This window comes from Oncorhynchus clarkii, chromosome 1 (genome assembly GCF_045791955.1).
Source record: "Oncorhynchus clarkii lewisi isolate Uvic-CL-2024 chromosome 1, UVic_Ocla_1.0, whole genome shotgun sequence".
NCBI classification, from domain to species: domain Eukaryota; kingdom Metazoa; phylum Chordata; class Actinopteri; order Salmoniformes; family Salmonidae; genus Oncorhynchus; species Oncorhynchus clarkii.
The window spans coordinates 77,401,785-77,424,897 of NC_092147.1; the positions used below are offsets into that span (position 1 = coordinate 77,401,785).

The following is a 23,113-nucleotide window of genomic DNA, read 5'->3' on the forward strand; positions in this document are numbered from 1 at the left end:
AGCCAACTAAATATTGTAGTACTAACAATGAGTAGGTAGAATATTGGAATATGGCATGAGCAGTCACAGGTTCAAGTCAAGTGAATGTAAAACAATGGAATGTTTAGTTTACATATTTATTATTCATTGTATAAAATAGATAAACAAACTGACAGCATATTGTTATTTGACAACTCAAAATCCTATGACCACCAAGCTGATATCATTGCTGAAATCAACAGAGAATGAGAGTACAGCAACCAGTGCTTGGAGGATGTTGGTGAGTAAATGACAAATGGTAGTTCAGAGAAGTCAGGGTAGATAGACTGTGGATGGCGACTGGACAGTTGGTCCGTGTCTAGGAGGATAAGGGGAGTCAAGACGAGTTGCTGGTTGCTTGGCCATTCCCTGTGCCCATGGTGATGCTCTGTTTCTCACTCAGTGTCTTAACAACTGTTGCTGCTGGAGATTGTAACACTTTCCTTGAAAGCCTCATTCTTCCATCTGTTGGGTCTCGCCCAAAGTATTTAACCTGTTGATAGCATTCCATCAGAGAAAGAATATTAGTCAAGAAGTCAAGCAAATTAAGAAGGTCAGAAGACTGCAATACATACCTGAATCTGCTGTCCAACCTCTAATCCAATAGCACTTGGGTGTTTTATCTGGACAAATTCAACATGTACAATTATTTCACTCTGAAACAACAATTTTAGCTGAAACATTGTTTATTAATGGATTACTTTTTAAAATCACACAAATTACAACTTATTGTAAATATAACTGAAAACAAGCCAACACATGCAACCCTTTACAAACTGGTAACATCTGTAAAACGTAATACATGTTGAAGTTCCTGTAATCCCTGCATGGTATTCTGGGACTCTTACCCGTTTATGGTCCAGCTGAGAGTTATGGAGCAGAACAGCACTCATATTGGGATACAGCTTCACCATGACACCAATGTCCCTGTGGTTGAAAGGAGACAGAAGTGCAGCAAGTCATGAAGCTACCTGTTCAGCAATCCAATATTTAAATCAATCAATGGAACAAACATTTTAAAAACTTGACTGCATCACAGATGAAACAGCAGCCCCCAATAACGCAGCAGTGTGTACCTTATTTCCATGATGGTGGCAGTGTAAACAGCACCAAACTCCAGCTGCTGCTCTTGCTGAAAGGAAGAAAAAAAAGACATCCTCAGATTCATATCAGTACTGATGTGGGTAAGTACTGCCTTTTTGGAGAATATAGTACAATTATGTTTAATGAGGAGTAAATAAAAATGAGGAATTGTAAGAAATTTGGCAATACAGTGGAATTAGACTAGGTTGGACTCACATCATCTTTGCAGATTTCTGTGATGAACTCCTGGGCTTCATTCATGGCACCAGGAGTAGGTGCAAACACAGAGAAGGTCTCCTCATCCACCTGGCTTATCGTCACACCTATCCAATGACACAAAACAACCACACACACACACACAACAACCTGTAATCTCCCCATACACCAGGGATCATCAACTAGATTCAGCAGCAGGCAGATGTTTTCTTGAGTGCAAACAGACATAGCACTTGACTAAAACAATGATTTTAAACCTTGCTTACATTTGTATACGATTGCATATATATAGTCATTTACAACATTAACAATGTCTACACTGTTTCTGATCAATTTTATGTTATTTTATTGGACACAAAATGTGCTTTTCTTTCAAAAACAAGGACATTTCTAAGTGACCCCAAACTTTTGAACATATAAACTCAGCAAAAAAAAACAAACGTCCTGTCACTGTCAACTGTGTTTTTCAACAAACTTAATTAACATATTTTAACAAATATTTGTATGAACATAAGATTCAACAACTGAGACAAACTGAACAAGTTCCACAGACATGTGACTAACAGAAATTGAATAATGTTTCCCTAAACAAAAGGGGGTGTCAAAATCAAAAGTAACAGTCCGTTTCTGGTGTGGCCACCAGCTGCATTAAGTACTGCAGTGCATCTCCTCCTCATGGACTGCACCAGATTGGCCAGTTCTTGCTGTGAGATGTTACCCTACTATTCCACCAAGACACCTGCAAGTTCCCAGACATTTCTGGGGGGAATGGCCCTAGCCCTCACCCTCCGATCCAACAGGTCCCAAACGTGCTCAATGGGATTGAGATCTAGGCTCTTCGCTGGCCATGGCAGAACACGGACATTCCTGTCTTGCAGGAAATCACGCACAGAACGAGCAGTATTGCTGGTGGCATTGTCATGCTGGAGGGTCAAGTCAGGATGAGCCTGCAGGAAGGGTACCACATGAGGGAGGAGGTCTCCCCTGTAACGCACAGTGTTGAGATTGCCAAATAATGACAACTAGTGTTTAAACCATTTACAATGAAGATCTGTGAATTTATTTGGATTTTTACGAATTATCTTTGACAGACAGGGTCCTGAAAAAGAGAACGTCCCTTTTTCAGGACCCTGTCTTTCAAAGATAATTACTCCTCATTAAACATAATATATATATATATATATATATGTATTTTTTTTTAAACACACACAATCAAAAGTTTGAACACACGTACACATTCACAGGTTCTTTATGTTGACTATTTTCTACATTGTAGAATAATAGTGAAGACATCAACACTATGAAATAACAAACATGGAATCATGTAGTAACCTCAGTTTTAAACAAATAAAAATATATTTGAGATTCTTCAAAGTAGCCAAGCTTTGCCTTGATGACAGCTTTGCACACAAAAAAACTCAAATTTTGACTCATCAGACCAAAGGACGGATTTGTGTGTCCTTTAGTAGTGGTTTCTTTGCAGCAATTCGACCACAAAGACCTGATTCACACAGTCTCCTCTGAACAGTTGATGTTGAGATGTGTTTGTTACTTGAACTCTGTGAAGCATTTATTTGGGCTGCAATCTGAGGCTGGTAAGCCTAATGAATGTATCCTTTGCAGCAGAGGTAACTCTGGGTCTTCCTTTCCTGTAGCGGTCCAGTTAGATCATAGAGCTTGATGGCTTTTGCAACTGCACTTGAAGAAACTTTCAAAGGTCTTGACATTTTCCGCCCTGACTGACATTCATGTCTTAAAGTAATGATGGGTTTTTGTTTCTCTTTGCTAATTTGAGCTGTTCTTGCCATAATATGGACTTCATCTTTTACCAAAATATGTTCTGTATACCAATCTTCTGTATACCAATACTACCTTGTCACGACAAATCAAATGTTATGTCACATACGCCGAAAACAACAGGTGTAGAATGTGAAATGCTTACTTAAAGCCCTTAACCAACAATGCCTCAAGTTAATAAAAATTGAAAATAAAAGCAACAAATAATTAAACAGCAACAGTCAAATGACAAGAGGCTATATACAGGGGGTACCTGTACAGAGTCAATGTGCGGGGGCACTGGGTAGTCGAGGTATGACTACCTGTGACTATGCATAGATTATAAACAGAGTAGCAGCAGCGTAAAAGAGGGGTCTGGGTAACCCTTTGATTAGCTGTTCAGGAGTCTTACGGCTTGGGGGTAAAAGCTGTTAAGAAGCCTTCTGGACCTAGACTTGGTGCTCCCGTACCGCTTGCCGTAGCAGAGATAACAGTCTGACTGGGTGGCTGGAGTCTGACCATTTTTAGGGCCTTCCTCTAACACCATCTGGTATAGAGGTCCTGGATGGCAGGAAGCTTGTCCTCAGTGATGTACTGGGCTGTACACACTACCCTCTGTAGTGCCTTGCGGTCAGGTGCAGCTGTAGAACCTTGAGGATTTGAGGACCCATGCAAATCTTAAAATCAGTCTCCTGACCTGGAATAGGCTTTGTTTTGCCCTCTTCATGACTGTCTTCGTGTGTATGGACCATGATAGTTTGTTGGTGATGTGGACACCAAGGAACTTGAAGCTCACAACCTGTTTCACTACAGCCCCGTCAGTGAGAATAGGGGTGTGCTCGGTCCTCAATTTCCTGTAGTCCACAATCATCTCCTTGGTCTTGATCACGTTGAGGGAGAGGTTGTTGATATTGGCACCACACGGCCAGGTCTCTGACCTCCTCCCTATAGGCTGTCTCGTTGTTGTCATCGGCAAACTTGATGGTGGTGTTGGAGTCGTGTTTGGCCACGCAGTCGTGGGTGAACAGGGAATACAGGAGGGGAATGAGCACACACCCTTGAGGGGCCCCCGTGTTGAGGATCAGCGTGGCAGATGTGTTGTTCCCTACCCTTACCACCTGGGGCGGCCCGTCAGGAAGTCCAGGATCCAGTTGCAGAGGGAGGTGTTTAGTCCCAGGATCCTTAGCTTAGTGATGAGCTTTGAGGGCATTATGGTGTTGAACGCTGAGCTGTAGTCAATGAATAGCATTCTCACATAAGTGTTCCTTTTGTCCAGGTGGGAAAGGGCAATGTTGAGTGCAATAGAGATTGCATCATCTTTGGATCTGTTAGGGCGGTATGCAAATTGGAGTGGGTCTAGGGTTTCTGGGATAATGGTGTTCATGTGAGCCATGACCAGCCTTTCAAGGCATTTCATGGCTACAAACCTGAGTGCTACGGGTCGGTAGTCATGTTATCTTAAGTGTTCTTGGGCACAGGGACTATGGTGGTCTGCTTGAAACATATTGGTATTACATACTCATACTGGTTGAAAATGTCAGTGAAGATGCTAGCCAGTTGCTCGGAGTACACGGCCTGCTAATCCATCTGGCCCTGCGGCTTTGTGAATGTTGACCTGTTAAGAAGGTATTACTATGGAGAGCGTGATCGCACAGTCATCCGGAACATCTGGTGCTCTCATGCATGTTTCAGTGTTACTTGCCTCAAAGTGAGCATAGAAGTATTTTAGCTCGTCTGGTAGGTTTGTGTTACTGGGGAGCTTGTGGCTGTGCTTCCCTTTGTAGTCTGTAATAGTTTGCAAGCCCTGCCACATCCAACGAGCGTCAGAGCCGGTGTAGTACGATTCAATCTTAGCCCCTGTATTGACGGTTCATCGGAGGGCATTGCGGGATTTCTTAAAAGCTTCTGGGTTAGAGTCCCGTTCCTTGAAAGCGGCAGCTCTACCCTTTAGCTCAGTGCAGAGGTTGCATGTAATCCATGGATTCTGGTTGGGGACGATGTCATCGATGCATTTATTTATGAAGCCAGTGACTGATGTGGTGTACTCCTCAATGCCATCGGAAGAATCACGGAACATATTCCAGTCTGTGCTAGCAAAACAGTTCTGTAGCTTAGCATCTGCTTCATCTGACCACTTTCTTATTGACCGAGTCACTGGTGCTTCCTGCTTTAATTTTTGCTTGTAAGCAGGAATCAGGAGGATAGAATTATAGTCAGATTTGCCAAATGGAGGGCGAGGGATTGCTTTGTACACATCTGTGTGTGGAGTAAAGGTGCTCCAGAGTTTTTTTTCCCTCTGGTTACACATTTAACATGCTAGTAGAGATTAGGTAGAACAGATTTGAGTTTCCCTGCATTAAAGTCTCCGGCCACAAGGAGTGCTGCCCCTGGATGAGCATTTTCCTGTTTGCTTATGGCCGTATATAGCTCATTGAGTGTACCTGTGGATGTATTTCAAGACCTACCTTCAAACTCAGTGCCTCATTGCTTGTCATCATGGGAAAATCAAATGAAATCAGCCAAGACCTCAGAAAAAGAATTGTAGACCTCCACAAGTCCGGTTAATCCTTGTGAGCAATTTCCAAATGCCGGAAGGTACCACGTTCATCTGTACAAACAATAGTACGCAAGTATAAACACCATGGGACCACGCAGCCATCATACCGCTCAGGATGGAGACGCGTTCTGTCTCCTAGAGATTAACGTACTTTGGTGCGAAAAGTGCAAATCAATCCCAGAACAGCAAAGATGTGAAGATGCTGGAGGAAACAGGTACAAAAGTATCTATATCCAGAGTAAAGCGAGTCCTATATTGACATAACCTGAAAGGCCGCTCAGCAAGGAAGAAGCCACTGCTCCAAAACCGCCATAAAAAAGCCAGACTACGGTTTGCAACTGCACACGGGGACAAAGATCGTACTTTTTGGAGAAATGTCCTCTGGTCTGATGAAACAAAAATAGAACTGTTTGGCTATAATGACCATCGTTGTGTTTGGAGGAAAAAGGGGGAGGCTTACAAGCCGAAGATCACCATCCCAAGTGTGAAGCCCGGGGGTGGCAGCATCATGTTGTGTGGGTGCTTTGCTGCAGAAGGGACTGGTGCACTTCACAAAATAGATGGCATCGTTAGGAAGGAAAATTATGTGGATATATTGAAGCACCATCTCAAGACATCAGTCAGGAAGTTCAATCTTGGTCGCAAATGGGTCTTCCAAATGGACAATGACCCCAAGCATACTTCCAAAGTTCTGGCAAAATGGCTTAAGGACAAAGTCAAGGTATTGGAGTGGCCATCACAAAGCCCTGACCTCAATCCTACAGAAAATTTGTGGGCACATCTGAAAAGCGTGTGCGAGCAAGGAGGCCGACAAACCTGACTCAGTTACACCAGCTCTGTCAGGAGGAATGGGCCAAAATTCAACCAACTTATTGTGGGAAGCTTGTGGAAGGCAACCCGAAACATTTGACATGATGTGCCCACAAATTTTCTGTAGGATTGAGGTCAGGGCTTTGTGATGGCCACTCCAATACCTTGACTTTGTCCTTAAGCCATTTTGCCACAACTTTGAAATATTTAAAAGGCAATGCTACCAAATACTAATTGAGTCGATGTAAACCTCTGACCACTGGGAATGTGATGAAAGAAAAAAGCTGAAATAAATAATTCGCTATACTTTTTTGACATTTCACATTCTTAAAATAAAATGGTGATCCTAAATGACCTAAGACAGGGAATCTTTACTAGTATTAAATGTCAGGAATTGTGAAAAACTGAGTTTAAATGTATTTGGCTAAGGTCTATGTAAACTTCCGACTTCAACTGTATATATTATGCGTGGAAATACTTTGCAACAGATTTCCCACCATACACAATACCTATTTTGCCAATTGGCCTGGACCCCTTTTACTGCCGATACGGAGCCCCGCCGATTCATCCCGACTGGATTACCGACGTAATCTACCCGGGGGGGGTTTTCAACAGGCTCGTCCGTCGCGACGTCCCCTGAATGCTCATCTGCTAGCCGCAGCCCGCTAGCTGTCTAGAGCATATCGGACTGTTAGTTGAAGAGGTCCATCAGCCAATTTCTTGGGCTACTATACCCATTTTTCCAATTGGCCTGGACCCTTTTACTACACGGAGCCCTGCTGATCCATCACAAATGGTCTGCCGACGTAACCGCACAAGGCGGCTACAACAGACGTCCTCCGTCGCAACGTCCCTCTAAAGCCATTCTGCTAGCCCCGGCCCGCTAGCTGTCGCCATGCCTCCAGTTCGCCCAGCTACTCCCTAATGTTGTTACTAACCATTGCTGTTTTGGTTAGTGATTAGTCTTATTTCACTGTAGAGCCTCCAGCCCTGCTCAATATTCCTTAGCTAACCCATTTGTTCCACCTCCCACACATGCGGTGACCTCACCTGGTTTAAATGGTGTCTCTAGAGACTATACCTCTCTCATCGTCATTCAATGCCTAGGTTTACCTCCACTGTATTCACATCGTACCATACCTTTGTCTGTACATTATGCCTTGAATCTATTGTACCGCGCCAAGAAACCTGCTCCTTTTACTCTCTGTTCTGAACGTACTAGACGATCAGTTCTTATAGCCGTTAGCCGTACCCTTATCCTACTCCTCCTCTGGTGATGTAGAGGTTAATCAAAGCCCTGCAGTGCCTATCTCCACTCCCATTCCCCAGACGCTCTCATTTGTTGACTTCTGTAACCGTAAAAGCCTTGCTTTCATGCATGTTAACATTAGAAGCCTCCTCCCTAAGTTTGTTTTATTCGCTGCTTTAGCACACCCTGCCAACCAGGATGTCCTAGCCGTGTCTGAATCCTGGCTTAGGAAGGCCACCAAAAAAAAAACTTACATTTCCATCCCTAACGATAACATTTCCCGACAAGATAGAACTGCCAAAGGAGACAGAGTTGCAATCTCCTGCAGAGTTCTGTCTTACTATCCAGGTCTGTGCCCAAACAATTTCAGCTTCTACTTTTAAAAATCCACCTTTTCAGATACAAGTCTTTCACCGTTGCCGCTTGCTATAGGCCACCTTCTGCCCCAGCTGTGCCCTGGACACCATATGTGAATTGATTGCCCCCCCATCTATCTTCAGAGCTCGTGCTGTTCGGTGACCTAAACTGGGACATGCTTAACACCCCGGCCATCCTACAATTTAGGCTTGATGTCCTCAATCTCACAATTTATCAATGAACCTACCAGGTTCAACCCCAAATCCATAAACACGGGCACCCTCATAGATACCATCCTAACCAACCTGCCCTCCAAATACACCTCTGCTGTCTTCAACCAGGATCTCAGCTATCACTGCCTCATTGCCTGCGTCCGTAATGGGTCTGCGGTCAAACAACCACCCCTCATCACTGTCAAACGCTTCCTAAAACACTTCAGCGAGCAGGCCTTTCTAATCGACCTGACCCGGGTATCCTGGAAGGATCTTGACCTCATTCCGTGAGTAGAGGATGCCTGGTTATTATTTTTATTCCTCATCAATCTTAAATAAGCATGCCCCATTCAAAAAAAATGTAGAACCAGGAACAGATATAGCCCTTAGTTCACGCCAGACCTGACTGCCCTTGACCAGCACAAAAACATCCTGTGGCGTACTGCATTAGCATCTAATAGCCCCCGTGATATGCAACTTTTCAGGGAAGTTGGGAACCAATATACACAGGCAGTTAAGGAAAGCAAAGTCTAGCTTTTGCAAACAGAAATTTGCATCCTGTACCACAAACTCCAAAAAGTTTTGGGACACTGTAAAGTCCATGGAGAATAAGACCACCTCCTCACAGCTGCCCACTGCACTGAGGCTAGGTCACCACCCATAAATCCACGATAATAGAGAATTTCAATAAGCATTTTTCTACAGCTGGCCATGCTTTCCACCTGGCTTCCCCTACCCCAGTCAACAGCCTGCACCCCCCATAGCAACTTGCCCAAGCCTCCCCCATTTCTACTTCACCCAAATCCAGACCTGACTACCCTTGACCAGCAAAAAAACATCCTGTGGCGTTCTGCATTAGCATTGAATAGCCCCCCTGATATGCAACTTTTCAGGGAAGTTAGGAACCAAAATACACAGGAAGTTAGGAAAGCTAAGGCTAGCTTTTATAAGCAAAAATGTGCATCTGCTATGCTTTATCTTGGCCAGGTCGCAGTTGCAAATGAGAACTTGTTCTCAACTAGCCTACGTGGTTAAATAAAGGTGAGAAAAAAAATCCAGATAGCTGATGTTCTGAAAGAGCTGCTAAATATGGACTCCTACAAATCAGCCGGGCTAGACAATCTGGACCCTCTCGTTCTAAAATGATCCGCCGCAATTGTTGCAACCCCTATTTCTAGCCTGTTCAACCTCTCTTTCGTATCGTCTGAGATTCTCAAAGATTGGAAAGTTGCCGTGGTCATCCCCCTCTTCAAAGGGGAGAAACTGCCAAACACCCAAACTGCTACAGACCTATATCTATCCTACCCTGCCTTTTCAAGGTCTTCGAAAGTCAAGTTAAACAGATCATCAACCATTTCGAATCCCACCGTACCTTCTCCACTATGCAATCTGGTTTCAGAGCTGGTCATGGGTGCACCTCAGCCACACCAAGGTCCTAAACAATATCATAAACGCCATCAATAAGAGACAATACTGTGCAGCTGTATTCATCAACCTGGCCAAGGCTTTCGATTCTGTCAATCCCCACATTCTTATTGGCAGACTCAACAGCCTTGGTTTCTCAAATGACTGCCTCGCCTGGTTCACCAACTACTTCTCAGACAGAGTTCAGTGTGTCTAATCGGAGGGTCTGTTGTCCAGACCTCTGGCAGTCTCTATGGGGGTGCCACAGGATTCAATTCTCGGGCCGACTCTTCTCTTTTTCACCTTTATTTAACCAGCTAGGCAAGTTGAGAACAAGTTCTCATTTGCAACTGCGACCTGGCCAAGATAAAGCATAGCAGTTCGACACATGCAACAGAGTTACCAATGGAATAAACAAACATACAATCAATAATACAGTAGAAATAGCTATATACAGCATGTGCAAATGAGGTAGGATAAGAGAGGTAAGGCAATAAATAGGCCATGGTGGCGAAGTAATTACAATATAGCAATTAAACACTGGAGTGGTAGGGTGTGCAGAAGATGAATGTGCAAGTAGAGATACTGGGGTGTAAAGGAGCAAGATAAATAAATAAATAAATACAGTATGGGGATGAGGTAGATTGGATGGGCTATTTACAGATAAGCTATGTACAGGTGCAGTGATCTGTGAGCTGCTCTGACAGCTGGTGCTTAAAGCTAGTGAGGGAGGTAAGAGTCTCCAGCTTCAGAGATTTTTGCAGTTTGTTCCAGTCATTGGCAGCAGAGAACTGGAAGGAGACATCAATGATGTCTCTCTTGCTGCTGGTGATTCTCTGATCTACCTCTACACAGACACCATTCTGTAAACTTCTGGCCCTTCTTTGGACACTGTGTTAACTAACCTCCAGACGAGCTTCAGTGCCATTACAACTCTCCTTCCGTTGCCTCCAACTGCTCTTAAATGCAAGTAAAACTACATTAATGCTCTTCAACCGATCGCTGCCCGCACCTGCCTGCCCGTCCAGCATCACTACTCTGGACAGATGTGACTTAGAATACGTTGACAATTACAAATATCTAGGTGTCTGGTTAGACTGTAAACTCTCCTTCCAGACTCACATTAAGCATCTCCGATCCTAAATTAAATCTAGAATCGGCTTCCTATTTCGCAACAAAGCATCCTTAATTCATGCTACAAAACATACCCTTGTAAAACTGACTACCACCACGCGCTCCAGCAGGTATATTTCACTGGTCACCCACAAAGCCAATTCCTCCTTTGGCCGCCTTTCCTTCCAGTTCTCTGCTGCCAATGACTGGAACGAATTACAAAAATCACTGAAACTGGAGTCTTATATCTCCCTCACTAACTTTAAGCACCAGCTGTCAGAGCAGCTCACAGATCATTGCACCTGTACATAGCCCATCTGTAAATAGCCCATCCAACTACCTCATCCCCATACTGTTATTTTTTTGCTCCTTTGCACCCCAGTATCTCTACTTGCACATTCATCTTTATCTATCACTCCAGTGTTTAATTGCTAAATTGTAATTATTTCGCCACTATGGCCTATTTATTGCCTTACCTCCCTTATCTTACCTCATCTGCACACACTGTATATATACTTTTTCTATTGTGCTATTGACTGTATGTTTGTTTATTCCATGTGTAACTCTGTGTTGTTGTTTGTGTCGCACTGCTTTGCTTTATTTTGGCCAGGTCGCAGTTGTAAATGAGAACTTGTTCTCAACTAGCCTACCTGGTTAAATAAAAGGTGGAGGAAAAAAAACACTTTGGAACAGGGAACCCAGCCATACACTATGCAGCGATGAAGAGAGCTAATGTGTTGGGGTAAATGTTACCTGTTTGAGCTTGTAGTCTGCGGAGGTTATAGCCCCCTGGCCCAACAAAGCGTGCTCGTCTGGAGACCGGGACTCTGACATTTTCTACAACAGACAGGAAACATACCTTGAAAGCAAAATACATAAATAATGGGAATGAAAAAGGACTAGCAACCAAGAGTCTTACCGACAACCGGACCATTCTCCTTTCTGTTAGCCCTGGGCTTGGCAATGGTATTGTTCATGATGCCCAAAATCTCCCTCTTGGCAACTGTAAGGATATAAAATGAGGGTGGTGACTTCAATATTTATCTCTCTAGAGAATGCATAGATAGCTAGATAGCTATTTATGGGGCATGTCTTTCATGTCACCTGTGGCTTGCTGAATAGCCTCCATTACAAGTTTCAGAGGTAAGCCTGGAATCTTCACATCAGCCTAGGAGGAAGCATACATTATAGCAAAAAGAAACAGTCAACAAAATACGACAGCAGAGAGAAACCAATGGATGTTCAGCTACAGTACCTGTAAGGCATTGATACCCTTATTTGTTCCAGCCAGTTTGAAGTCCATGTCTCCTAGGTAATCCTCGATTCCCTGTTGTGACAGAAAACACATAAAACAGTTCTACAGAAAGGGGATCTTATGATTATAGTACATGTGGTATTCCATAGAAAATGTAGTTCGCTTTAGGAATGGTGAGAAAAATACTAGTAATATTGAGTACCAGAATATCAGTCAGTATTCGGTAGTCCTGGATTTCCGATGGCTTCTCTGGGTTTGCCTTGGAGATGAGTCCAATAGCTACACCTGCCACAGCTGATGTAATAGGCACACCTGGAACACAGAAGTGCTATGTCTCACTGTAAATGAAAGAATCAGCAACAAAAATGTTAAAAAAAAGTTAAGTATTGTACCAGCATCCATCAAAGCCAAACTGCCTCCACATGCTGACGCCATCGACGAGGAACCTGAGAGAACGAGAGTGCGCTCATCATACAATCATTGAAATGACTAAGATTTGGCAACTAAGCTTATAATAAGAAGTGGTCTGAAAAAATTTAGAAGCAAAATGGAGGTCATCCACAGAACTCACCATTAGACTCCAAAACCTCAGAGGTGACTCTAATAGTGAAGGGGAAGTCTTTTGGGATGACAGGTCTCAAAGACTTCTCCGCCAGTGCCCCTGTCAACATAGAAACAGAATATTATTTAAATAGTCACATGAACTTAGGCATGCCACCCACACACTACCCATGGGCATATTTTAATCCATACCAACATACTAACCATGACCAAGCTCTCTTCTGTTCATTCCACTCATCTTTCCAATCTCATTGGTTGCGTAAGGAGGAAACTGAAACAGAAAAAGTTAATTTCAGCCCATGCAGATTTTGTTCTGCAATACCAAACCAATAAGCAAATCCTACTGGAATCCTTATTATTTACATATTGTGATACTCACCTCATAGTGAAGCATGAAATTCTTGTCTTTGACTCCACTGTTAAAAGAGAGCAACTCGTTTCAGCTAACATATATATACACACACACACACTTGCTTGAAACTTGCATTCAAAAGGACTGTAATTAATAATGTATAAGTTTACCTTAATGCTGTAGTAATGATGTCTGTTTTAATACTGGACTCCAAGGAGTCAAATGTTACAGAGCACAGAACCTAGATAGAAAAGGCTTTACTAACTAGGCTAGATACAATGATAAACAACCCAAAACAAGTCAGACTCTGCAAATATATTTCTCCTCTCTTCAACTTTCCAATGTCCCCAAAATGAATAGCACGCCTACACTGAGCACTTTTTTATAACGCCAGATCCCTACCTGTGTCTGTCCCCTCTGGAAAAGTGCAGACCCATGAAGGGGCTTAAAGATGTCTGCCTCACAGGAAATATTTCTTAATGAAGTCAGGTTTCTTCCATCACACCTTTAAAACAAGGACATTATTAATGACATTAATGACACTTTTCTAAATACTACTGAGACATGCATTATTTTTACCTCCTATATTCATTCAAAACCAGATTGCGGAAGACCTCTTTGGACACCATGTTGAAGGATTCCATCACCTCATAAGGTTCTGCATGAGGACATTTCTCTACAGAAAACAGGCATACTGTATGTAGGCGGTTAGACAGTAAACGAACACACACAAGACCTTGGATGTTGCAAAAATCTTGTAACAACATTTATTTGTGTCCCCCTGTTGCAGGATAACTTTCCTGCAATTCAGGAAATGTAAAACTTTGTATTTAAGGTTTAAAAATGCTTCTGAAGTTTGTAATTTCCACTTTGAAATTAGACTTGACTTTCCCTCATGAAAAATGTATCAACACCTACAAAAATGTTCATTAGTTATTATTCACATTTCCTGTTTCTGCAGGATTATTTTCCAGCTGTAGCAAACCGTCTCAAATTAAGATCCTACATCTGTATATAGCAGTGATACATACCTTTTATTTGTTCCTCTGTTTCTAGTCGCACTTTGTTAATGGCGTCATCTCTGGAAATCTGAAACACAATAAGTTACTGATTTTATTGAATGAAAAAGTACCACCAAAACACAATAGCAAAAACGACCAGACATAAATACTTACCTTGTCATGAGTGAAGTCTGTGAAAACAGCATAGACCTTTTCAGAGGCAAATCTGAAAGCAAAACCGTGTGCTGTCATGTAACCATAAAAAAAAAACGTAAGAAATATGGGAAATATCAAGTCAGAAAGAAATGTTTTACTGTCGTGTGTGCTCAATATATCAAGTCAGAAAGAAATATGTCTTACTGTCGTGTGTGCTCAATCATTTCCTCGGGCGCAGAAAATATTTTGGGAGGGGTGCGCTTGGTCACTTTCGCTTCTCTGGCCATCTGCTGAATAGCCAATATGATCTGCTGTGTGTGCTTCACACCAACTTTGACTGCATGACAGAAGTCCTGCTGCAACACATTCTCAGCAGATGCCTCGATCATCACTAAAACAAAAAATATTTGTTTAATTTTTTTCAGGGTGGTAGAGAGGATCCTGTAGGAAAAAGGGATGTCTGATATAGCTGGACTACAGTACTAACCCACTTGGCTGAGAGGTGCTCCAGCCACTATCAGATTGATAGTGCTGGAAGCCATTTGCTTTCGTGTTGGGTTCACCAGGAACTCGCCATCCACCAGGCCAATGCGCACTGCACCTAAAACATCCACGAAACACAAACCATTTAGTAAAAGCCTCATACAGGCGAAGAAAAACAAAAGGGCAAAGATCTATAATAGATACTAACCAATGGGCCCATTCCAGGGAATGTCAGAAAGGGTAAGGGCAGCAGAGGCTGTAGGGAAGTTAAATAGTTCATGTTATCACTGGATGTCAAACAAAGATCATGTGAATGTTTCTACAAGGAAATCAATCTCTCCTCACCTCCATTGATAGCCAGTACATCTGGATCATTAACACCATCAACTGCCAACAGGTTACACAGGACCTGAAAATATACACCGCAGGACTAAAATCAAGAGCATAACTTGTAATAACAGAGTAAACAAGGTACAAATCTATCATTCTGCCCCTGAACAGGCAGTTAACCCACTGTTCCTAGGCCGTCATTGAAAATAAGAATTTGTTCTTAACTGACTTGCCTAGTTAAATAAAGGTAAAATAAATAAAAACATATCAGTAATGAACCTACATAAGTACAACAATAACTATAAATACTGACTCACCTGAGTGTCATAGAAATAACCAGCAGGAAAAAGGGGTCTGATTGCCCTGTCTGAGGTGAGACAATAAAGAGATACAGTTAAGTCTGCTAATGGCATTTGCACTAGATCTAATATAGAACTGGAGTAAGAGGAGTAAGAGTTAAGGCATAGTAGTTAGAATCATCTTCTCACCTATTAGCCTACTAGTCAGAATCTCATTTTCAGTGGTGCCCAACTCCCGCCGCAAGTGGTTAGTGGGGATTCTACCAGCAGCAGCTGCTTTCTGTCTGTAGTCCACCTGTCAAATCAAAAACACACCGTTCTAGCCAAGGGACCTGAATCACTCCAAGGGACCTAAAACCACTATGTTATAGCCTACTACACTAAAGAGATTATCACACACAATGAACCATCCTACATGGAAGACAAAAAGCAGTGTTTAAATATGTTTGAAGTGCATTGAAAAAAATCATATGACCCCACTTACAATAAAAATTAAGTATTAACTTACCACTAGTGGCATAAAATGGGAGGGGGACGGTTTTGTTTTGCTGACAGCTGTCACCATCACTGTTGTATCCCCAAGCTGTAAAAAGAGGTGGAATTCATCCAAGTAACTGGTCTGAGCATCTTGTGCATATTCACTTACAAACTCTCAAAAAAATGCTTAGGATTTATACCTGCACAACAGCTGACCCATCTGCAAATCTGGCAAGTTTCCCTGTTGAGATCTCAAGTTTTCTTCAAAAGAGGGGAAATCAGAACACATCTGAAGTTAGAGTGAATTGATGGGAGTCAATTGACCATTCATAACTGCAACGCAGATTTAGGAGGATTCGGACAAATATTCTATACATATTCCGTCTTATAAATATATCTGACTCAGACTATGCACACCACTGCGTTGAATAATGAACTTGAAGCGTTGGCCCACAGGCTTGACCGGTTGTCACTGTGTAACGATATGTAAGTAGCTAAGTCAGACGTATACTTACTTCTCACCCAAGTTCACACCCACTTTTTGTATCGTTCCATGGCTGTTCCAGACACTTTGGTGGCACAACCGCACATTTAGTCTGGCCAGCGTGGGCCCAAGCCTCAGTAAATGTTTCATATTCAAGTACAAACTACCATAAGAAATACTTTTCAATTGAACATGAAGCCTTTACACAATTTTACTGCCATGACAGTTCATCACATGCACGGAAGTACGTCGCAAATAAATAGTGTCCTGTGATTGGACAAAAGACGTTCCACCATATCTGATAGGACATTATTTGTGCATCTCCAAAACAAGGCGTTGTAACTGGGAGGGCAATCCGTGACTTGCAGATAGAGCGCATGACCGGGGGTCATAGGGTCTGAGGAAGCGAATCCGAGAGAAAGGGCGCGCATGTTTGAAATGGAATAGCGTCGCGGTTGCTATTGATGGAGAAGAACATCATGATGAAGCAGCTGATTTACAAGTGGGATGCACTTTTGAGCGCTACATCCCGTGGGATTCGTGCTGATTGTACGGAGATTGTGACAACCGGTTAAATGGCGTCCCTTGACAAGACAAGAACAAGATGTATGTCAGGAGAAGTGCAGTATTATCATAAGGAGAGCCAAACTTGGAATATGAAGGAGGAATGGAGGGGGAAAAAATAGGCAGAGGAGGTCTAAGAAAGAGGGGGAGGAAGAGGGTGAGCTTGAGTTGGTTAAAAGTAGCAGAAAAAAAGTGAGATGGTTGTTCTTGTTAAAGAAGAATGGTAGAAAGTGCAAGCACGGTGAATTGAAGACAGGATGAGAAATGGAAGTGAATGAGGGTGAAGTATCAGAGGTGGTAGGTATGGTGAACTTTGAGCCTAAGGCTTGCACTGAGGGTCAGGATAAAGATGAGTCTGTGACAGTAGGAGTGAAGTTTTTGGAAAAAGTGCACCCTTTTCTTTTGGCTGATCTATTTGTGGTTTCAGGGTGGGTGAAAAGAGTTGAGTGCTGTGGAATCGGTGAGAGTAACCAGAAGTGGTCTTGTGATAATTGTTTGCGTTTCTGCTGGTCAGAGGGAGAAGCTGCTCCTTGTTAAACGAATGTGGGCAAGAGGGCGCCATTGAAAGGAGTGATTTACAAGGGTAGCGGTAAATGTGAAAGTTGACCAACTGAAGGGGAAGATTCCTGGTGTTTTTGATGCTCGTCATTTGGTGTGACGCAGATAGAGTGGAGAAACAGAGTGATTGTCTGTTCTTTTGAGTTTTGATGTTGAGTCTTTGTCTGACAAAGTGATGGTAGGATATATAAGTACAGGCTTTTGTACCGAATACATTACGTTGTTACAGATGTCAAGCTTATGGGCATGTGGAAGGAGGGAGGTTCGTAGGTGTGCAGAAGAGCATGAGACACAGGAATGTGTAGCATTGGGGAAAGTAGTGGTATGTGTTAATTGTAGAGGTGCCCATGGGGCTGGGGATCAGAAATGTCCAGTAAGAGAGGCAGGTTGAGGTTTCCAGGGTTAGAGTAGAGCCGAAGTTGTGATATGCTGAGGCAGTGAAGAAAGTAGAGGAAGATGGGTCAAGGGGTAGAGATCCTGAGAGTGGTGTGAGTACCCAATACAGAGGGATAAACCAACAAGTGATATATGTTTCCGCAAGATTGGATTTTTGGCATTTACAGCAATGGTTATCAATTGTACTCCAGGGATGGAACTTAAGTCGCAGAAAATAGAGGTTGTGGTGGCAGCTGCAGAGAGGTATTTGGGTGTGCCGAGACTTGAAGATTTACAGGGTGTGTTAAGTGGTGGTGTCGCATCCTTTCAGGCTGTTGGCCTAAAGTAGGACTAAATAGATTTATATAGTGGAGTATGGTATTTATTTAAAAATGTTTGTGAGTGTAGCGTTAGATATGAGGGTATTTGTTGTATTCAAATGTATTTATTTTTAAAGTAAAGTATAAGGGAGTTATACTCCAGTCTAGTAGGTGGCGGTAATGCAACATTTATTGGGTGCCGCCAGCCGTTAAACATCGAAGAAGGCGTTGCAGTGCAGCATTTACAGCTCCAACCCATGTAGGCCTTGTTCACACTGCAGGTCTTAATAATCACATCCGTTTTGGAACTGTTCAAACACTGTTCAAACAGCAAGTTATAAGTGCACAAATCGGATTTCTGTCTGTTCAGACTAATAATTTGCTTACATGGCTACGCCAGTAAGTTTGGTGCTAGTCACTCAGAAGTTGTGTAGCATGCTTAGGTGACAATAATACCTGCCATGAAAGTCTCCCAGTTGCTTTGAAGGTTCGAATTCAGTGTAAGAACACTTAAAGCCTCAAAAGATATGATCTAACTTTCAAAATGAGACCTTTTTGGTTTGCCACAGCAGTCAACTGGCTAGCTTTTTAGCACATTCACTCATTTGTTTGTAATTCAACAATTAGCAACCTAGTTAGCTACCACAAGTTCTTGTCAAACTGGCAACAAAGTAGCTAGCAAGCAACAAGATATGGCGTTCTAAAAAAACAAAAATTTGCAGATTAGGCCATTCAGACAAGTCCCATGGCCACGAATCATATTTGTATCCTTAAAACCACCGACGAATGTGGTTTGAAATGTGTCTTGAAATACCCGATTTAATGTGCTTTGTTGTTCAGAATGCAGTAAAAATATAATTGAATCGGATATGCAAAATAATAGGATTTGCGTCGCTTCAACTTGCAAGTGTGAACAATTCCTGTTCAAATTACATACAGTATGTCAAATTTACTAAATGTATTTTTTTCTAAAGAAAATATGATTGAAGGGTGATGTTTGAACTTAGTTTTGCTGACTTTCCTAATGTGATTGTGTGTATCCCACACAATGACCATAACCATCAACATCAAGCAAATTCATCTAGCATAAAGCACGTTTTCATCCAAACATTTCATGCTCATTAATTATCTGAAGCATGAAATGCCTACAGATAATTTGTTCGTTTGACATGGTAGGATCTTTTTGTGTCGGTAAAATTGTGAGAAATGGCGGTGGAAACGCCCTTATGCGCAAATATCTATAGAATAACTATCATATCATGGACACTCACTGACATTTGTGGCAGCTTCGCATGATGAATTGTTGTTTCTACCTTATTGCCTGTGTGCTGTTGTCTGTGCCCAATATTGTTTGTACCATGTTTTGTGCTGCTACTATGCTGTCATGTGGTGTTGCAACCATGCTGTGTTGTTGTCTTAAGTTTCTCTTGTCAAGACGGCAGCCCCCGTCCCCGCAGGAGGTCGCTTGGTTGGCCGTCATTGTAAATAATAATTTGTTCTTAACTGACTTGCCTAGTTAAATAAAATATTGAAGTCAACTTGGAGTCACGCAGTGATATGTTGTGTGGTCCTCACACTAAGACCCGAGAAAGTATGCAGTTTATTCCGTACAGATGAAATAGCATGAACTTCACAGGCTGGTAAATGTGCAAGGTGACGCTTGATGCTCCTTTCAAATAAATATCGATGGTGTTATTCTGCTGACATGATGATTAATGCTTGGCTGCCATTTGACCAATACAACTAACATCGTTCTAAATCATACACGCACTGTATCTGCGAGCTGTTTGTTAGAGCGCATGTGGGCTCATTGGCTATATAGCAGTTTTTGTGACAAACCCACCAGTAGAGTTGAAAATGCGATAGAAACCCTTTTAACACATGTAATTCCGTACATGGGAATTTAACAGTAAACGTACTTTTTATGTGCACAACGTCATCACGCACAGCGCATTTTCCGCAAAAAAAAAAGTTTGATGGAAACATCTCCTGGTGGGAAAATTCGCATATTATTTTAGCATATTCACATGAAAATCTCAAAAATTGGATGGAAACCTAGCTATTGATAGATAGTACCCTTTAATGAGGATTGTTGAGTGGTACATAGCCTACGTTATTATAAACCATCTCTGGTACAGTGCTGTTTAAAAATGTGAACACAAGAGGGCGCATGTTCTCACAATTAACCGGGTGTGCACTCCCTTCACCGGTTTGAAAGGAAATGACTCGTACAATAAATATTGTGGAAACTCCCACTAGCCCATGCCTCCACCAATCCAATGCTTTTACATTTTTGGGAAGTAGTAAACGAGTGCACACTGCAGAATAAATTATATATTATTGGGAAGCACACAGGGATAATGAGGTATGATAAACTAGAAGTCTGTGGTTGTACAATGTCAGGCTTGCCAGCCATGCTGTAATTGTACTGTAATAGCCTAAATCACAATGTGAGTGAGTATATGTTGAAGGACTTGTAAGATAAGAATATGTTTTTTTTTATCAACACAGTACTAGCTTCTTCATCATGAATAATGGTTGTCTCTTACACTGTATATTTACCTGCTTTATAGTCAGTTATACAACCCAGACATTTAGGCCATACCCTATTTTGTTCTAAGGTTATGTAGAGTGAATTGTCTGTTTTTTTATTGCACTTTGAAAACCTATTTTAATTCTCTGGATGTAAAATAAAATGTGACAACCACTGTTTTGCTGTATTCAACAGATCATTATTATTTATTCACTTTCAGTGGTGAGGGTCCATCAATAATTCAAATTTCTGATATCAATAATATTTTTATATGACAATAACTTTCATGGTGGCCATTACAGTCGTGAATCATTTTGAATAAGATTCTACTAACTTTGCACAACTCTTAGGGAAACATATCCATGTTTTTTGGGGGTCAACATTTGGATGGGGATCATTGATGGATGACAATATTCAATGCTTGTCACTGATTTTCAAGAATATTTAAGTCAGGACTGTGACTACTAGACCATTCAGGAACACTCAACACCTCTTGGAAAGAGGCATTAGAATGTGTGTAATTCTGCTGGAAAATAAAGCTATCACAGAGTTAGGTTTTCAGAAGATTGTGGCAGGTTTTCCTCTAACTTTTTACCTGTTTCTCCTTTCATATTTATTTTGATCCTAACAAACTCCCCAGCCCCTGTCGGTAACAAGCATACCCATAACATGATGCTGCCTCCACAATAATCACCTTATTCAAAATTATTCACACCTGTAATGACTGCCAATGGTGCTTCCACCACAGGAGGCTGCTTAGGGGAGAACGGCTCATAATAATGGCCGGAATGGAGCAAATGTAATGGCATCAAACACCTCGAAATCATGTATTTGATACAATTCCACATATTCGGCTCCAGTCGTTAACACAAGCCCGTTCTCCCCAATTAAGGTGCCACCAACCTCCTGTGGCTTCCACCAAGTATTAACTATGGCAGGGCTGCCAGAAAATGTGTGGTGAGGCGGCATTTGCCCCAGCACTTTTCAATCTGGTGTGACACTGCCACACCACTTTTGATTTAGTTTAATATAATACATAGATGCAAAGAGAGAAGGGCAAAGTGCATCTTTAAAAAAGTTATTTGTCTCATGATTTGTCAACTCGCAAACAATTTCTCTGTCCTTCACATCGGAGTGCTGCTGCAGGCTCAGCGCATGTCTTGACCAATTCGTTTCAAGGAAATCGCAGGTGGCGTGGGCCCGGCTACAACACACAATGCACGGTCTACACTTTCCTCCGGTATGATGGTCCCCAGAAATCTTTTGTCCAGTTCCCAGTTTGTCACCTTATGGTCTCAAAGAAGCGGCAGCCCCCCCCAAAAGGCACAATACTTTCATTACACATCACCCCTTGGCATCAAGTCCCTGATTGGTGAACAAGTTATCCAGTCACATCTCTTTGTCTTTTGGCAATGCTAGGGACACCCAAGGTGCTTTTAATATAGTATCTTCAACTTACATATTTGACACACATGATTACATTGTATGTTCTATTCATTCAGTAATTATTATTTAACATGTCCTCACCTGGGATTTGAACTCACAACCTTTTGGTTCACACCATTCCACACTTCCTGCTATGCCACCATGTCTGTATCAATGACTGATTTCACCTGTAGGTCTATCCCTACACTTTGCAATTCAAAGTAAATCTCAGCTGTTAAAAATACACTGAAGAAAAAGTATTACATATTAAGAAGTAACATTAAAACAGAATAATATGCCCCACCAACATTAGACAACTGTACTGAAAACCCAAACTCAAATGTCTGAAATAAGTCAATTAAATCAATGAGAGAATAGTCAGAATAACTGATAATTAAAAAAGCAGTGCAGATTGCAATCTTTTGCTAAGTGCAGAGATGTATTATCGGCAATGATTGTGTAGGGGACTTATGAAATTCAGAATTTGTGATTCAGCAGAAAGATTAAGCTCACAATTCAGAAGTTGTGAGTTTAAATCCCAGGTGGGGGTCATATTGAAAAGTTGGTACTAAGTGATCATGTCAAAAGTAATCATATTATCATTGAATAAAGATGTGTACACTATTTTAGCTGAATGGTGAACCGCTTACCTTAACCACCATGCCATTTCATTACTTTACTTATAATGGATTGGGACACCTGGAACCATCACGTGACAAAAGACTCCAGGGGACTATGACACAACATCTCAAGAACATTCAGGGGACCATGACACAATGTCCCAAGAACGTCCTAAAAACATCCTCGGGGACAAACAGGGAACTAGACAAAACAAAGCTCCCACGCCCTCCATTTGGCAAATCTGACCATAATTCTATCCTCTTAATTCCTGCTTACAAGCAAAAACTAAAGCAGGAAGTACCAGTGACTCGCTCAATACGGTCAGATGACACGGACGCTATGCTACAGGACTGTTTTGCTAGCACAGACTGGAATATGTTCCGGGATTCATTCAATGGTATTGAGAGTACCAAGTCAGTCACCGACTCATCAATAAGTGCATTAATGACGTCGTCCCCACAGTGACCATACATACATACAGTTGAAGTCGGAAGTTTACATACACCTTAGCCAAATACATTTAA

At 42.0% G+C, this 23,113-nt stretch overlaps 1 protein-coding gene across 2 annotated transcripts; it reads right to left on the bottom strand.

Annotated features, from left to right (window-relative positions):
• Positions 1–97: 97 nt before the first annotated feature.
• On the bottom strand, positions 98–16,441 carry LOC139412701 (polyribonucleotide nucleotidyltransferase 1, mitochondrial-like). Of its 2 annotated transcripts, none has more exons than XM_071159363.1 (28): positions 16,225–16,441; positions 15,910–15,970; positions 15,741–15,815; positions 15,422–15,527; positions 15,251–15,300; positions 14,949–15,012; positions 14,812–14,859; positions 14,608–14,721; positions 14,325–14,511; positions 14,139–14,190; positions 13,995–14,052; positions 13,543–13,639; positions 13,366–13,468; positions 13,134–13,204; positions 12,991–13,027; positions 12,816–12,882; positions 12,622–12,711; positions 12,443–12,496; positions 12,253–12,362; positions 12,051–12,122; positions 11,900–11,963; positions 11,715–11,798; positions 11,549–11,632; positions 1,318–1,424; positions 1,095–1,150; positions 867–945; positions 594–641; positions 98–511 (listed from the first exon to the last, which is right to left on the bottom strand). In XM_071159363.1, exons 1-28 carry the CDS (start codon positions 16,341–16,343, stop codon positions 356–358), a joined length of 2,313 nt encoding a protein of 770 aa, XP_071015464.1. In that variant the 5' UTR covers positions 16,344–16,441; the 3' UTR covers positions 98–355. The 2 variants fall into 2 exon arrangements, with proteins under 2 accessions (XP_071015464.1, XP_071015471.1); XM_071159370.1 differs by having other exon boundaries at positions 14,139–14,174; positions 14,453–14,511; positions 16,225–16,426.
• Between the last annotated feature and the right edge of the window lie 6,672 nt (positions 16,442–23,113).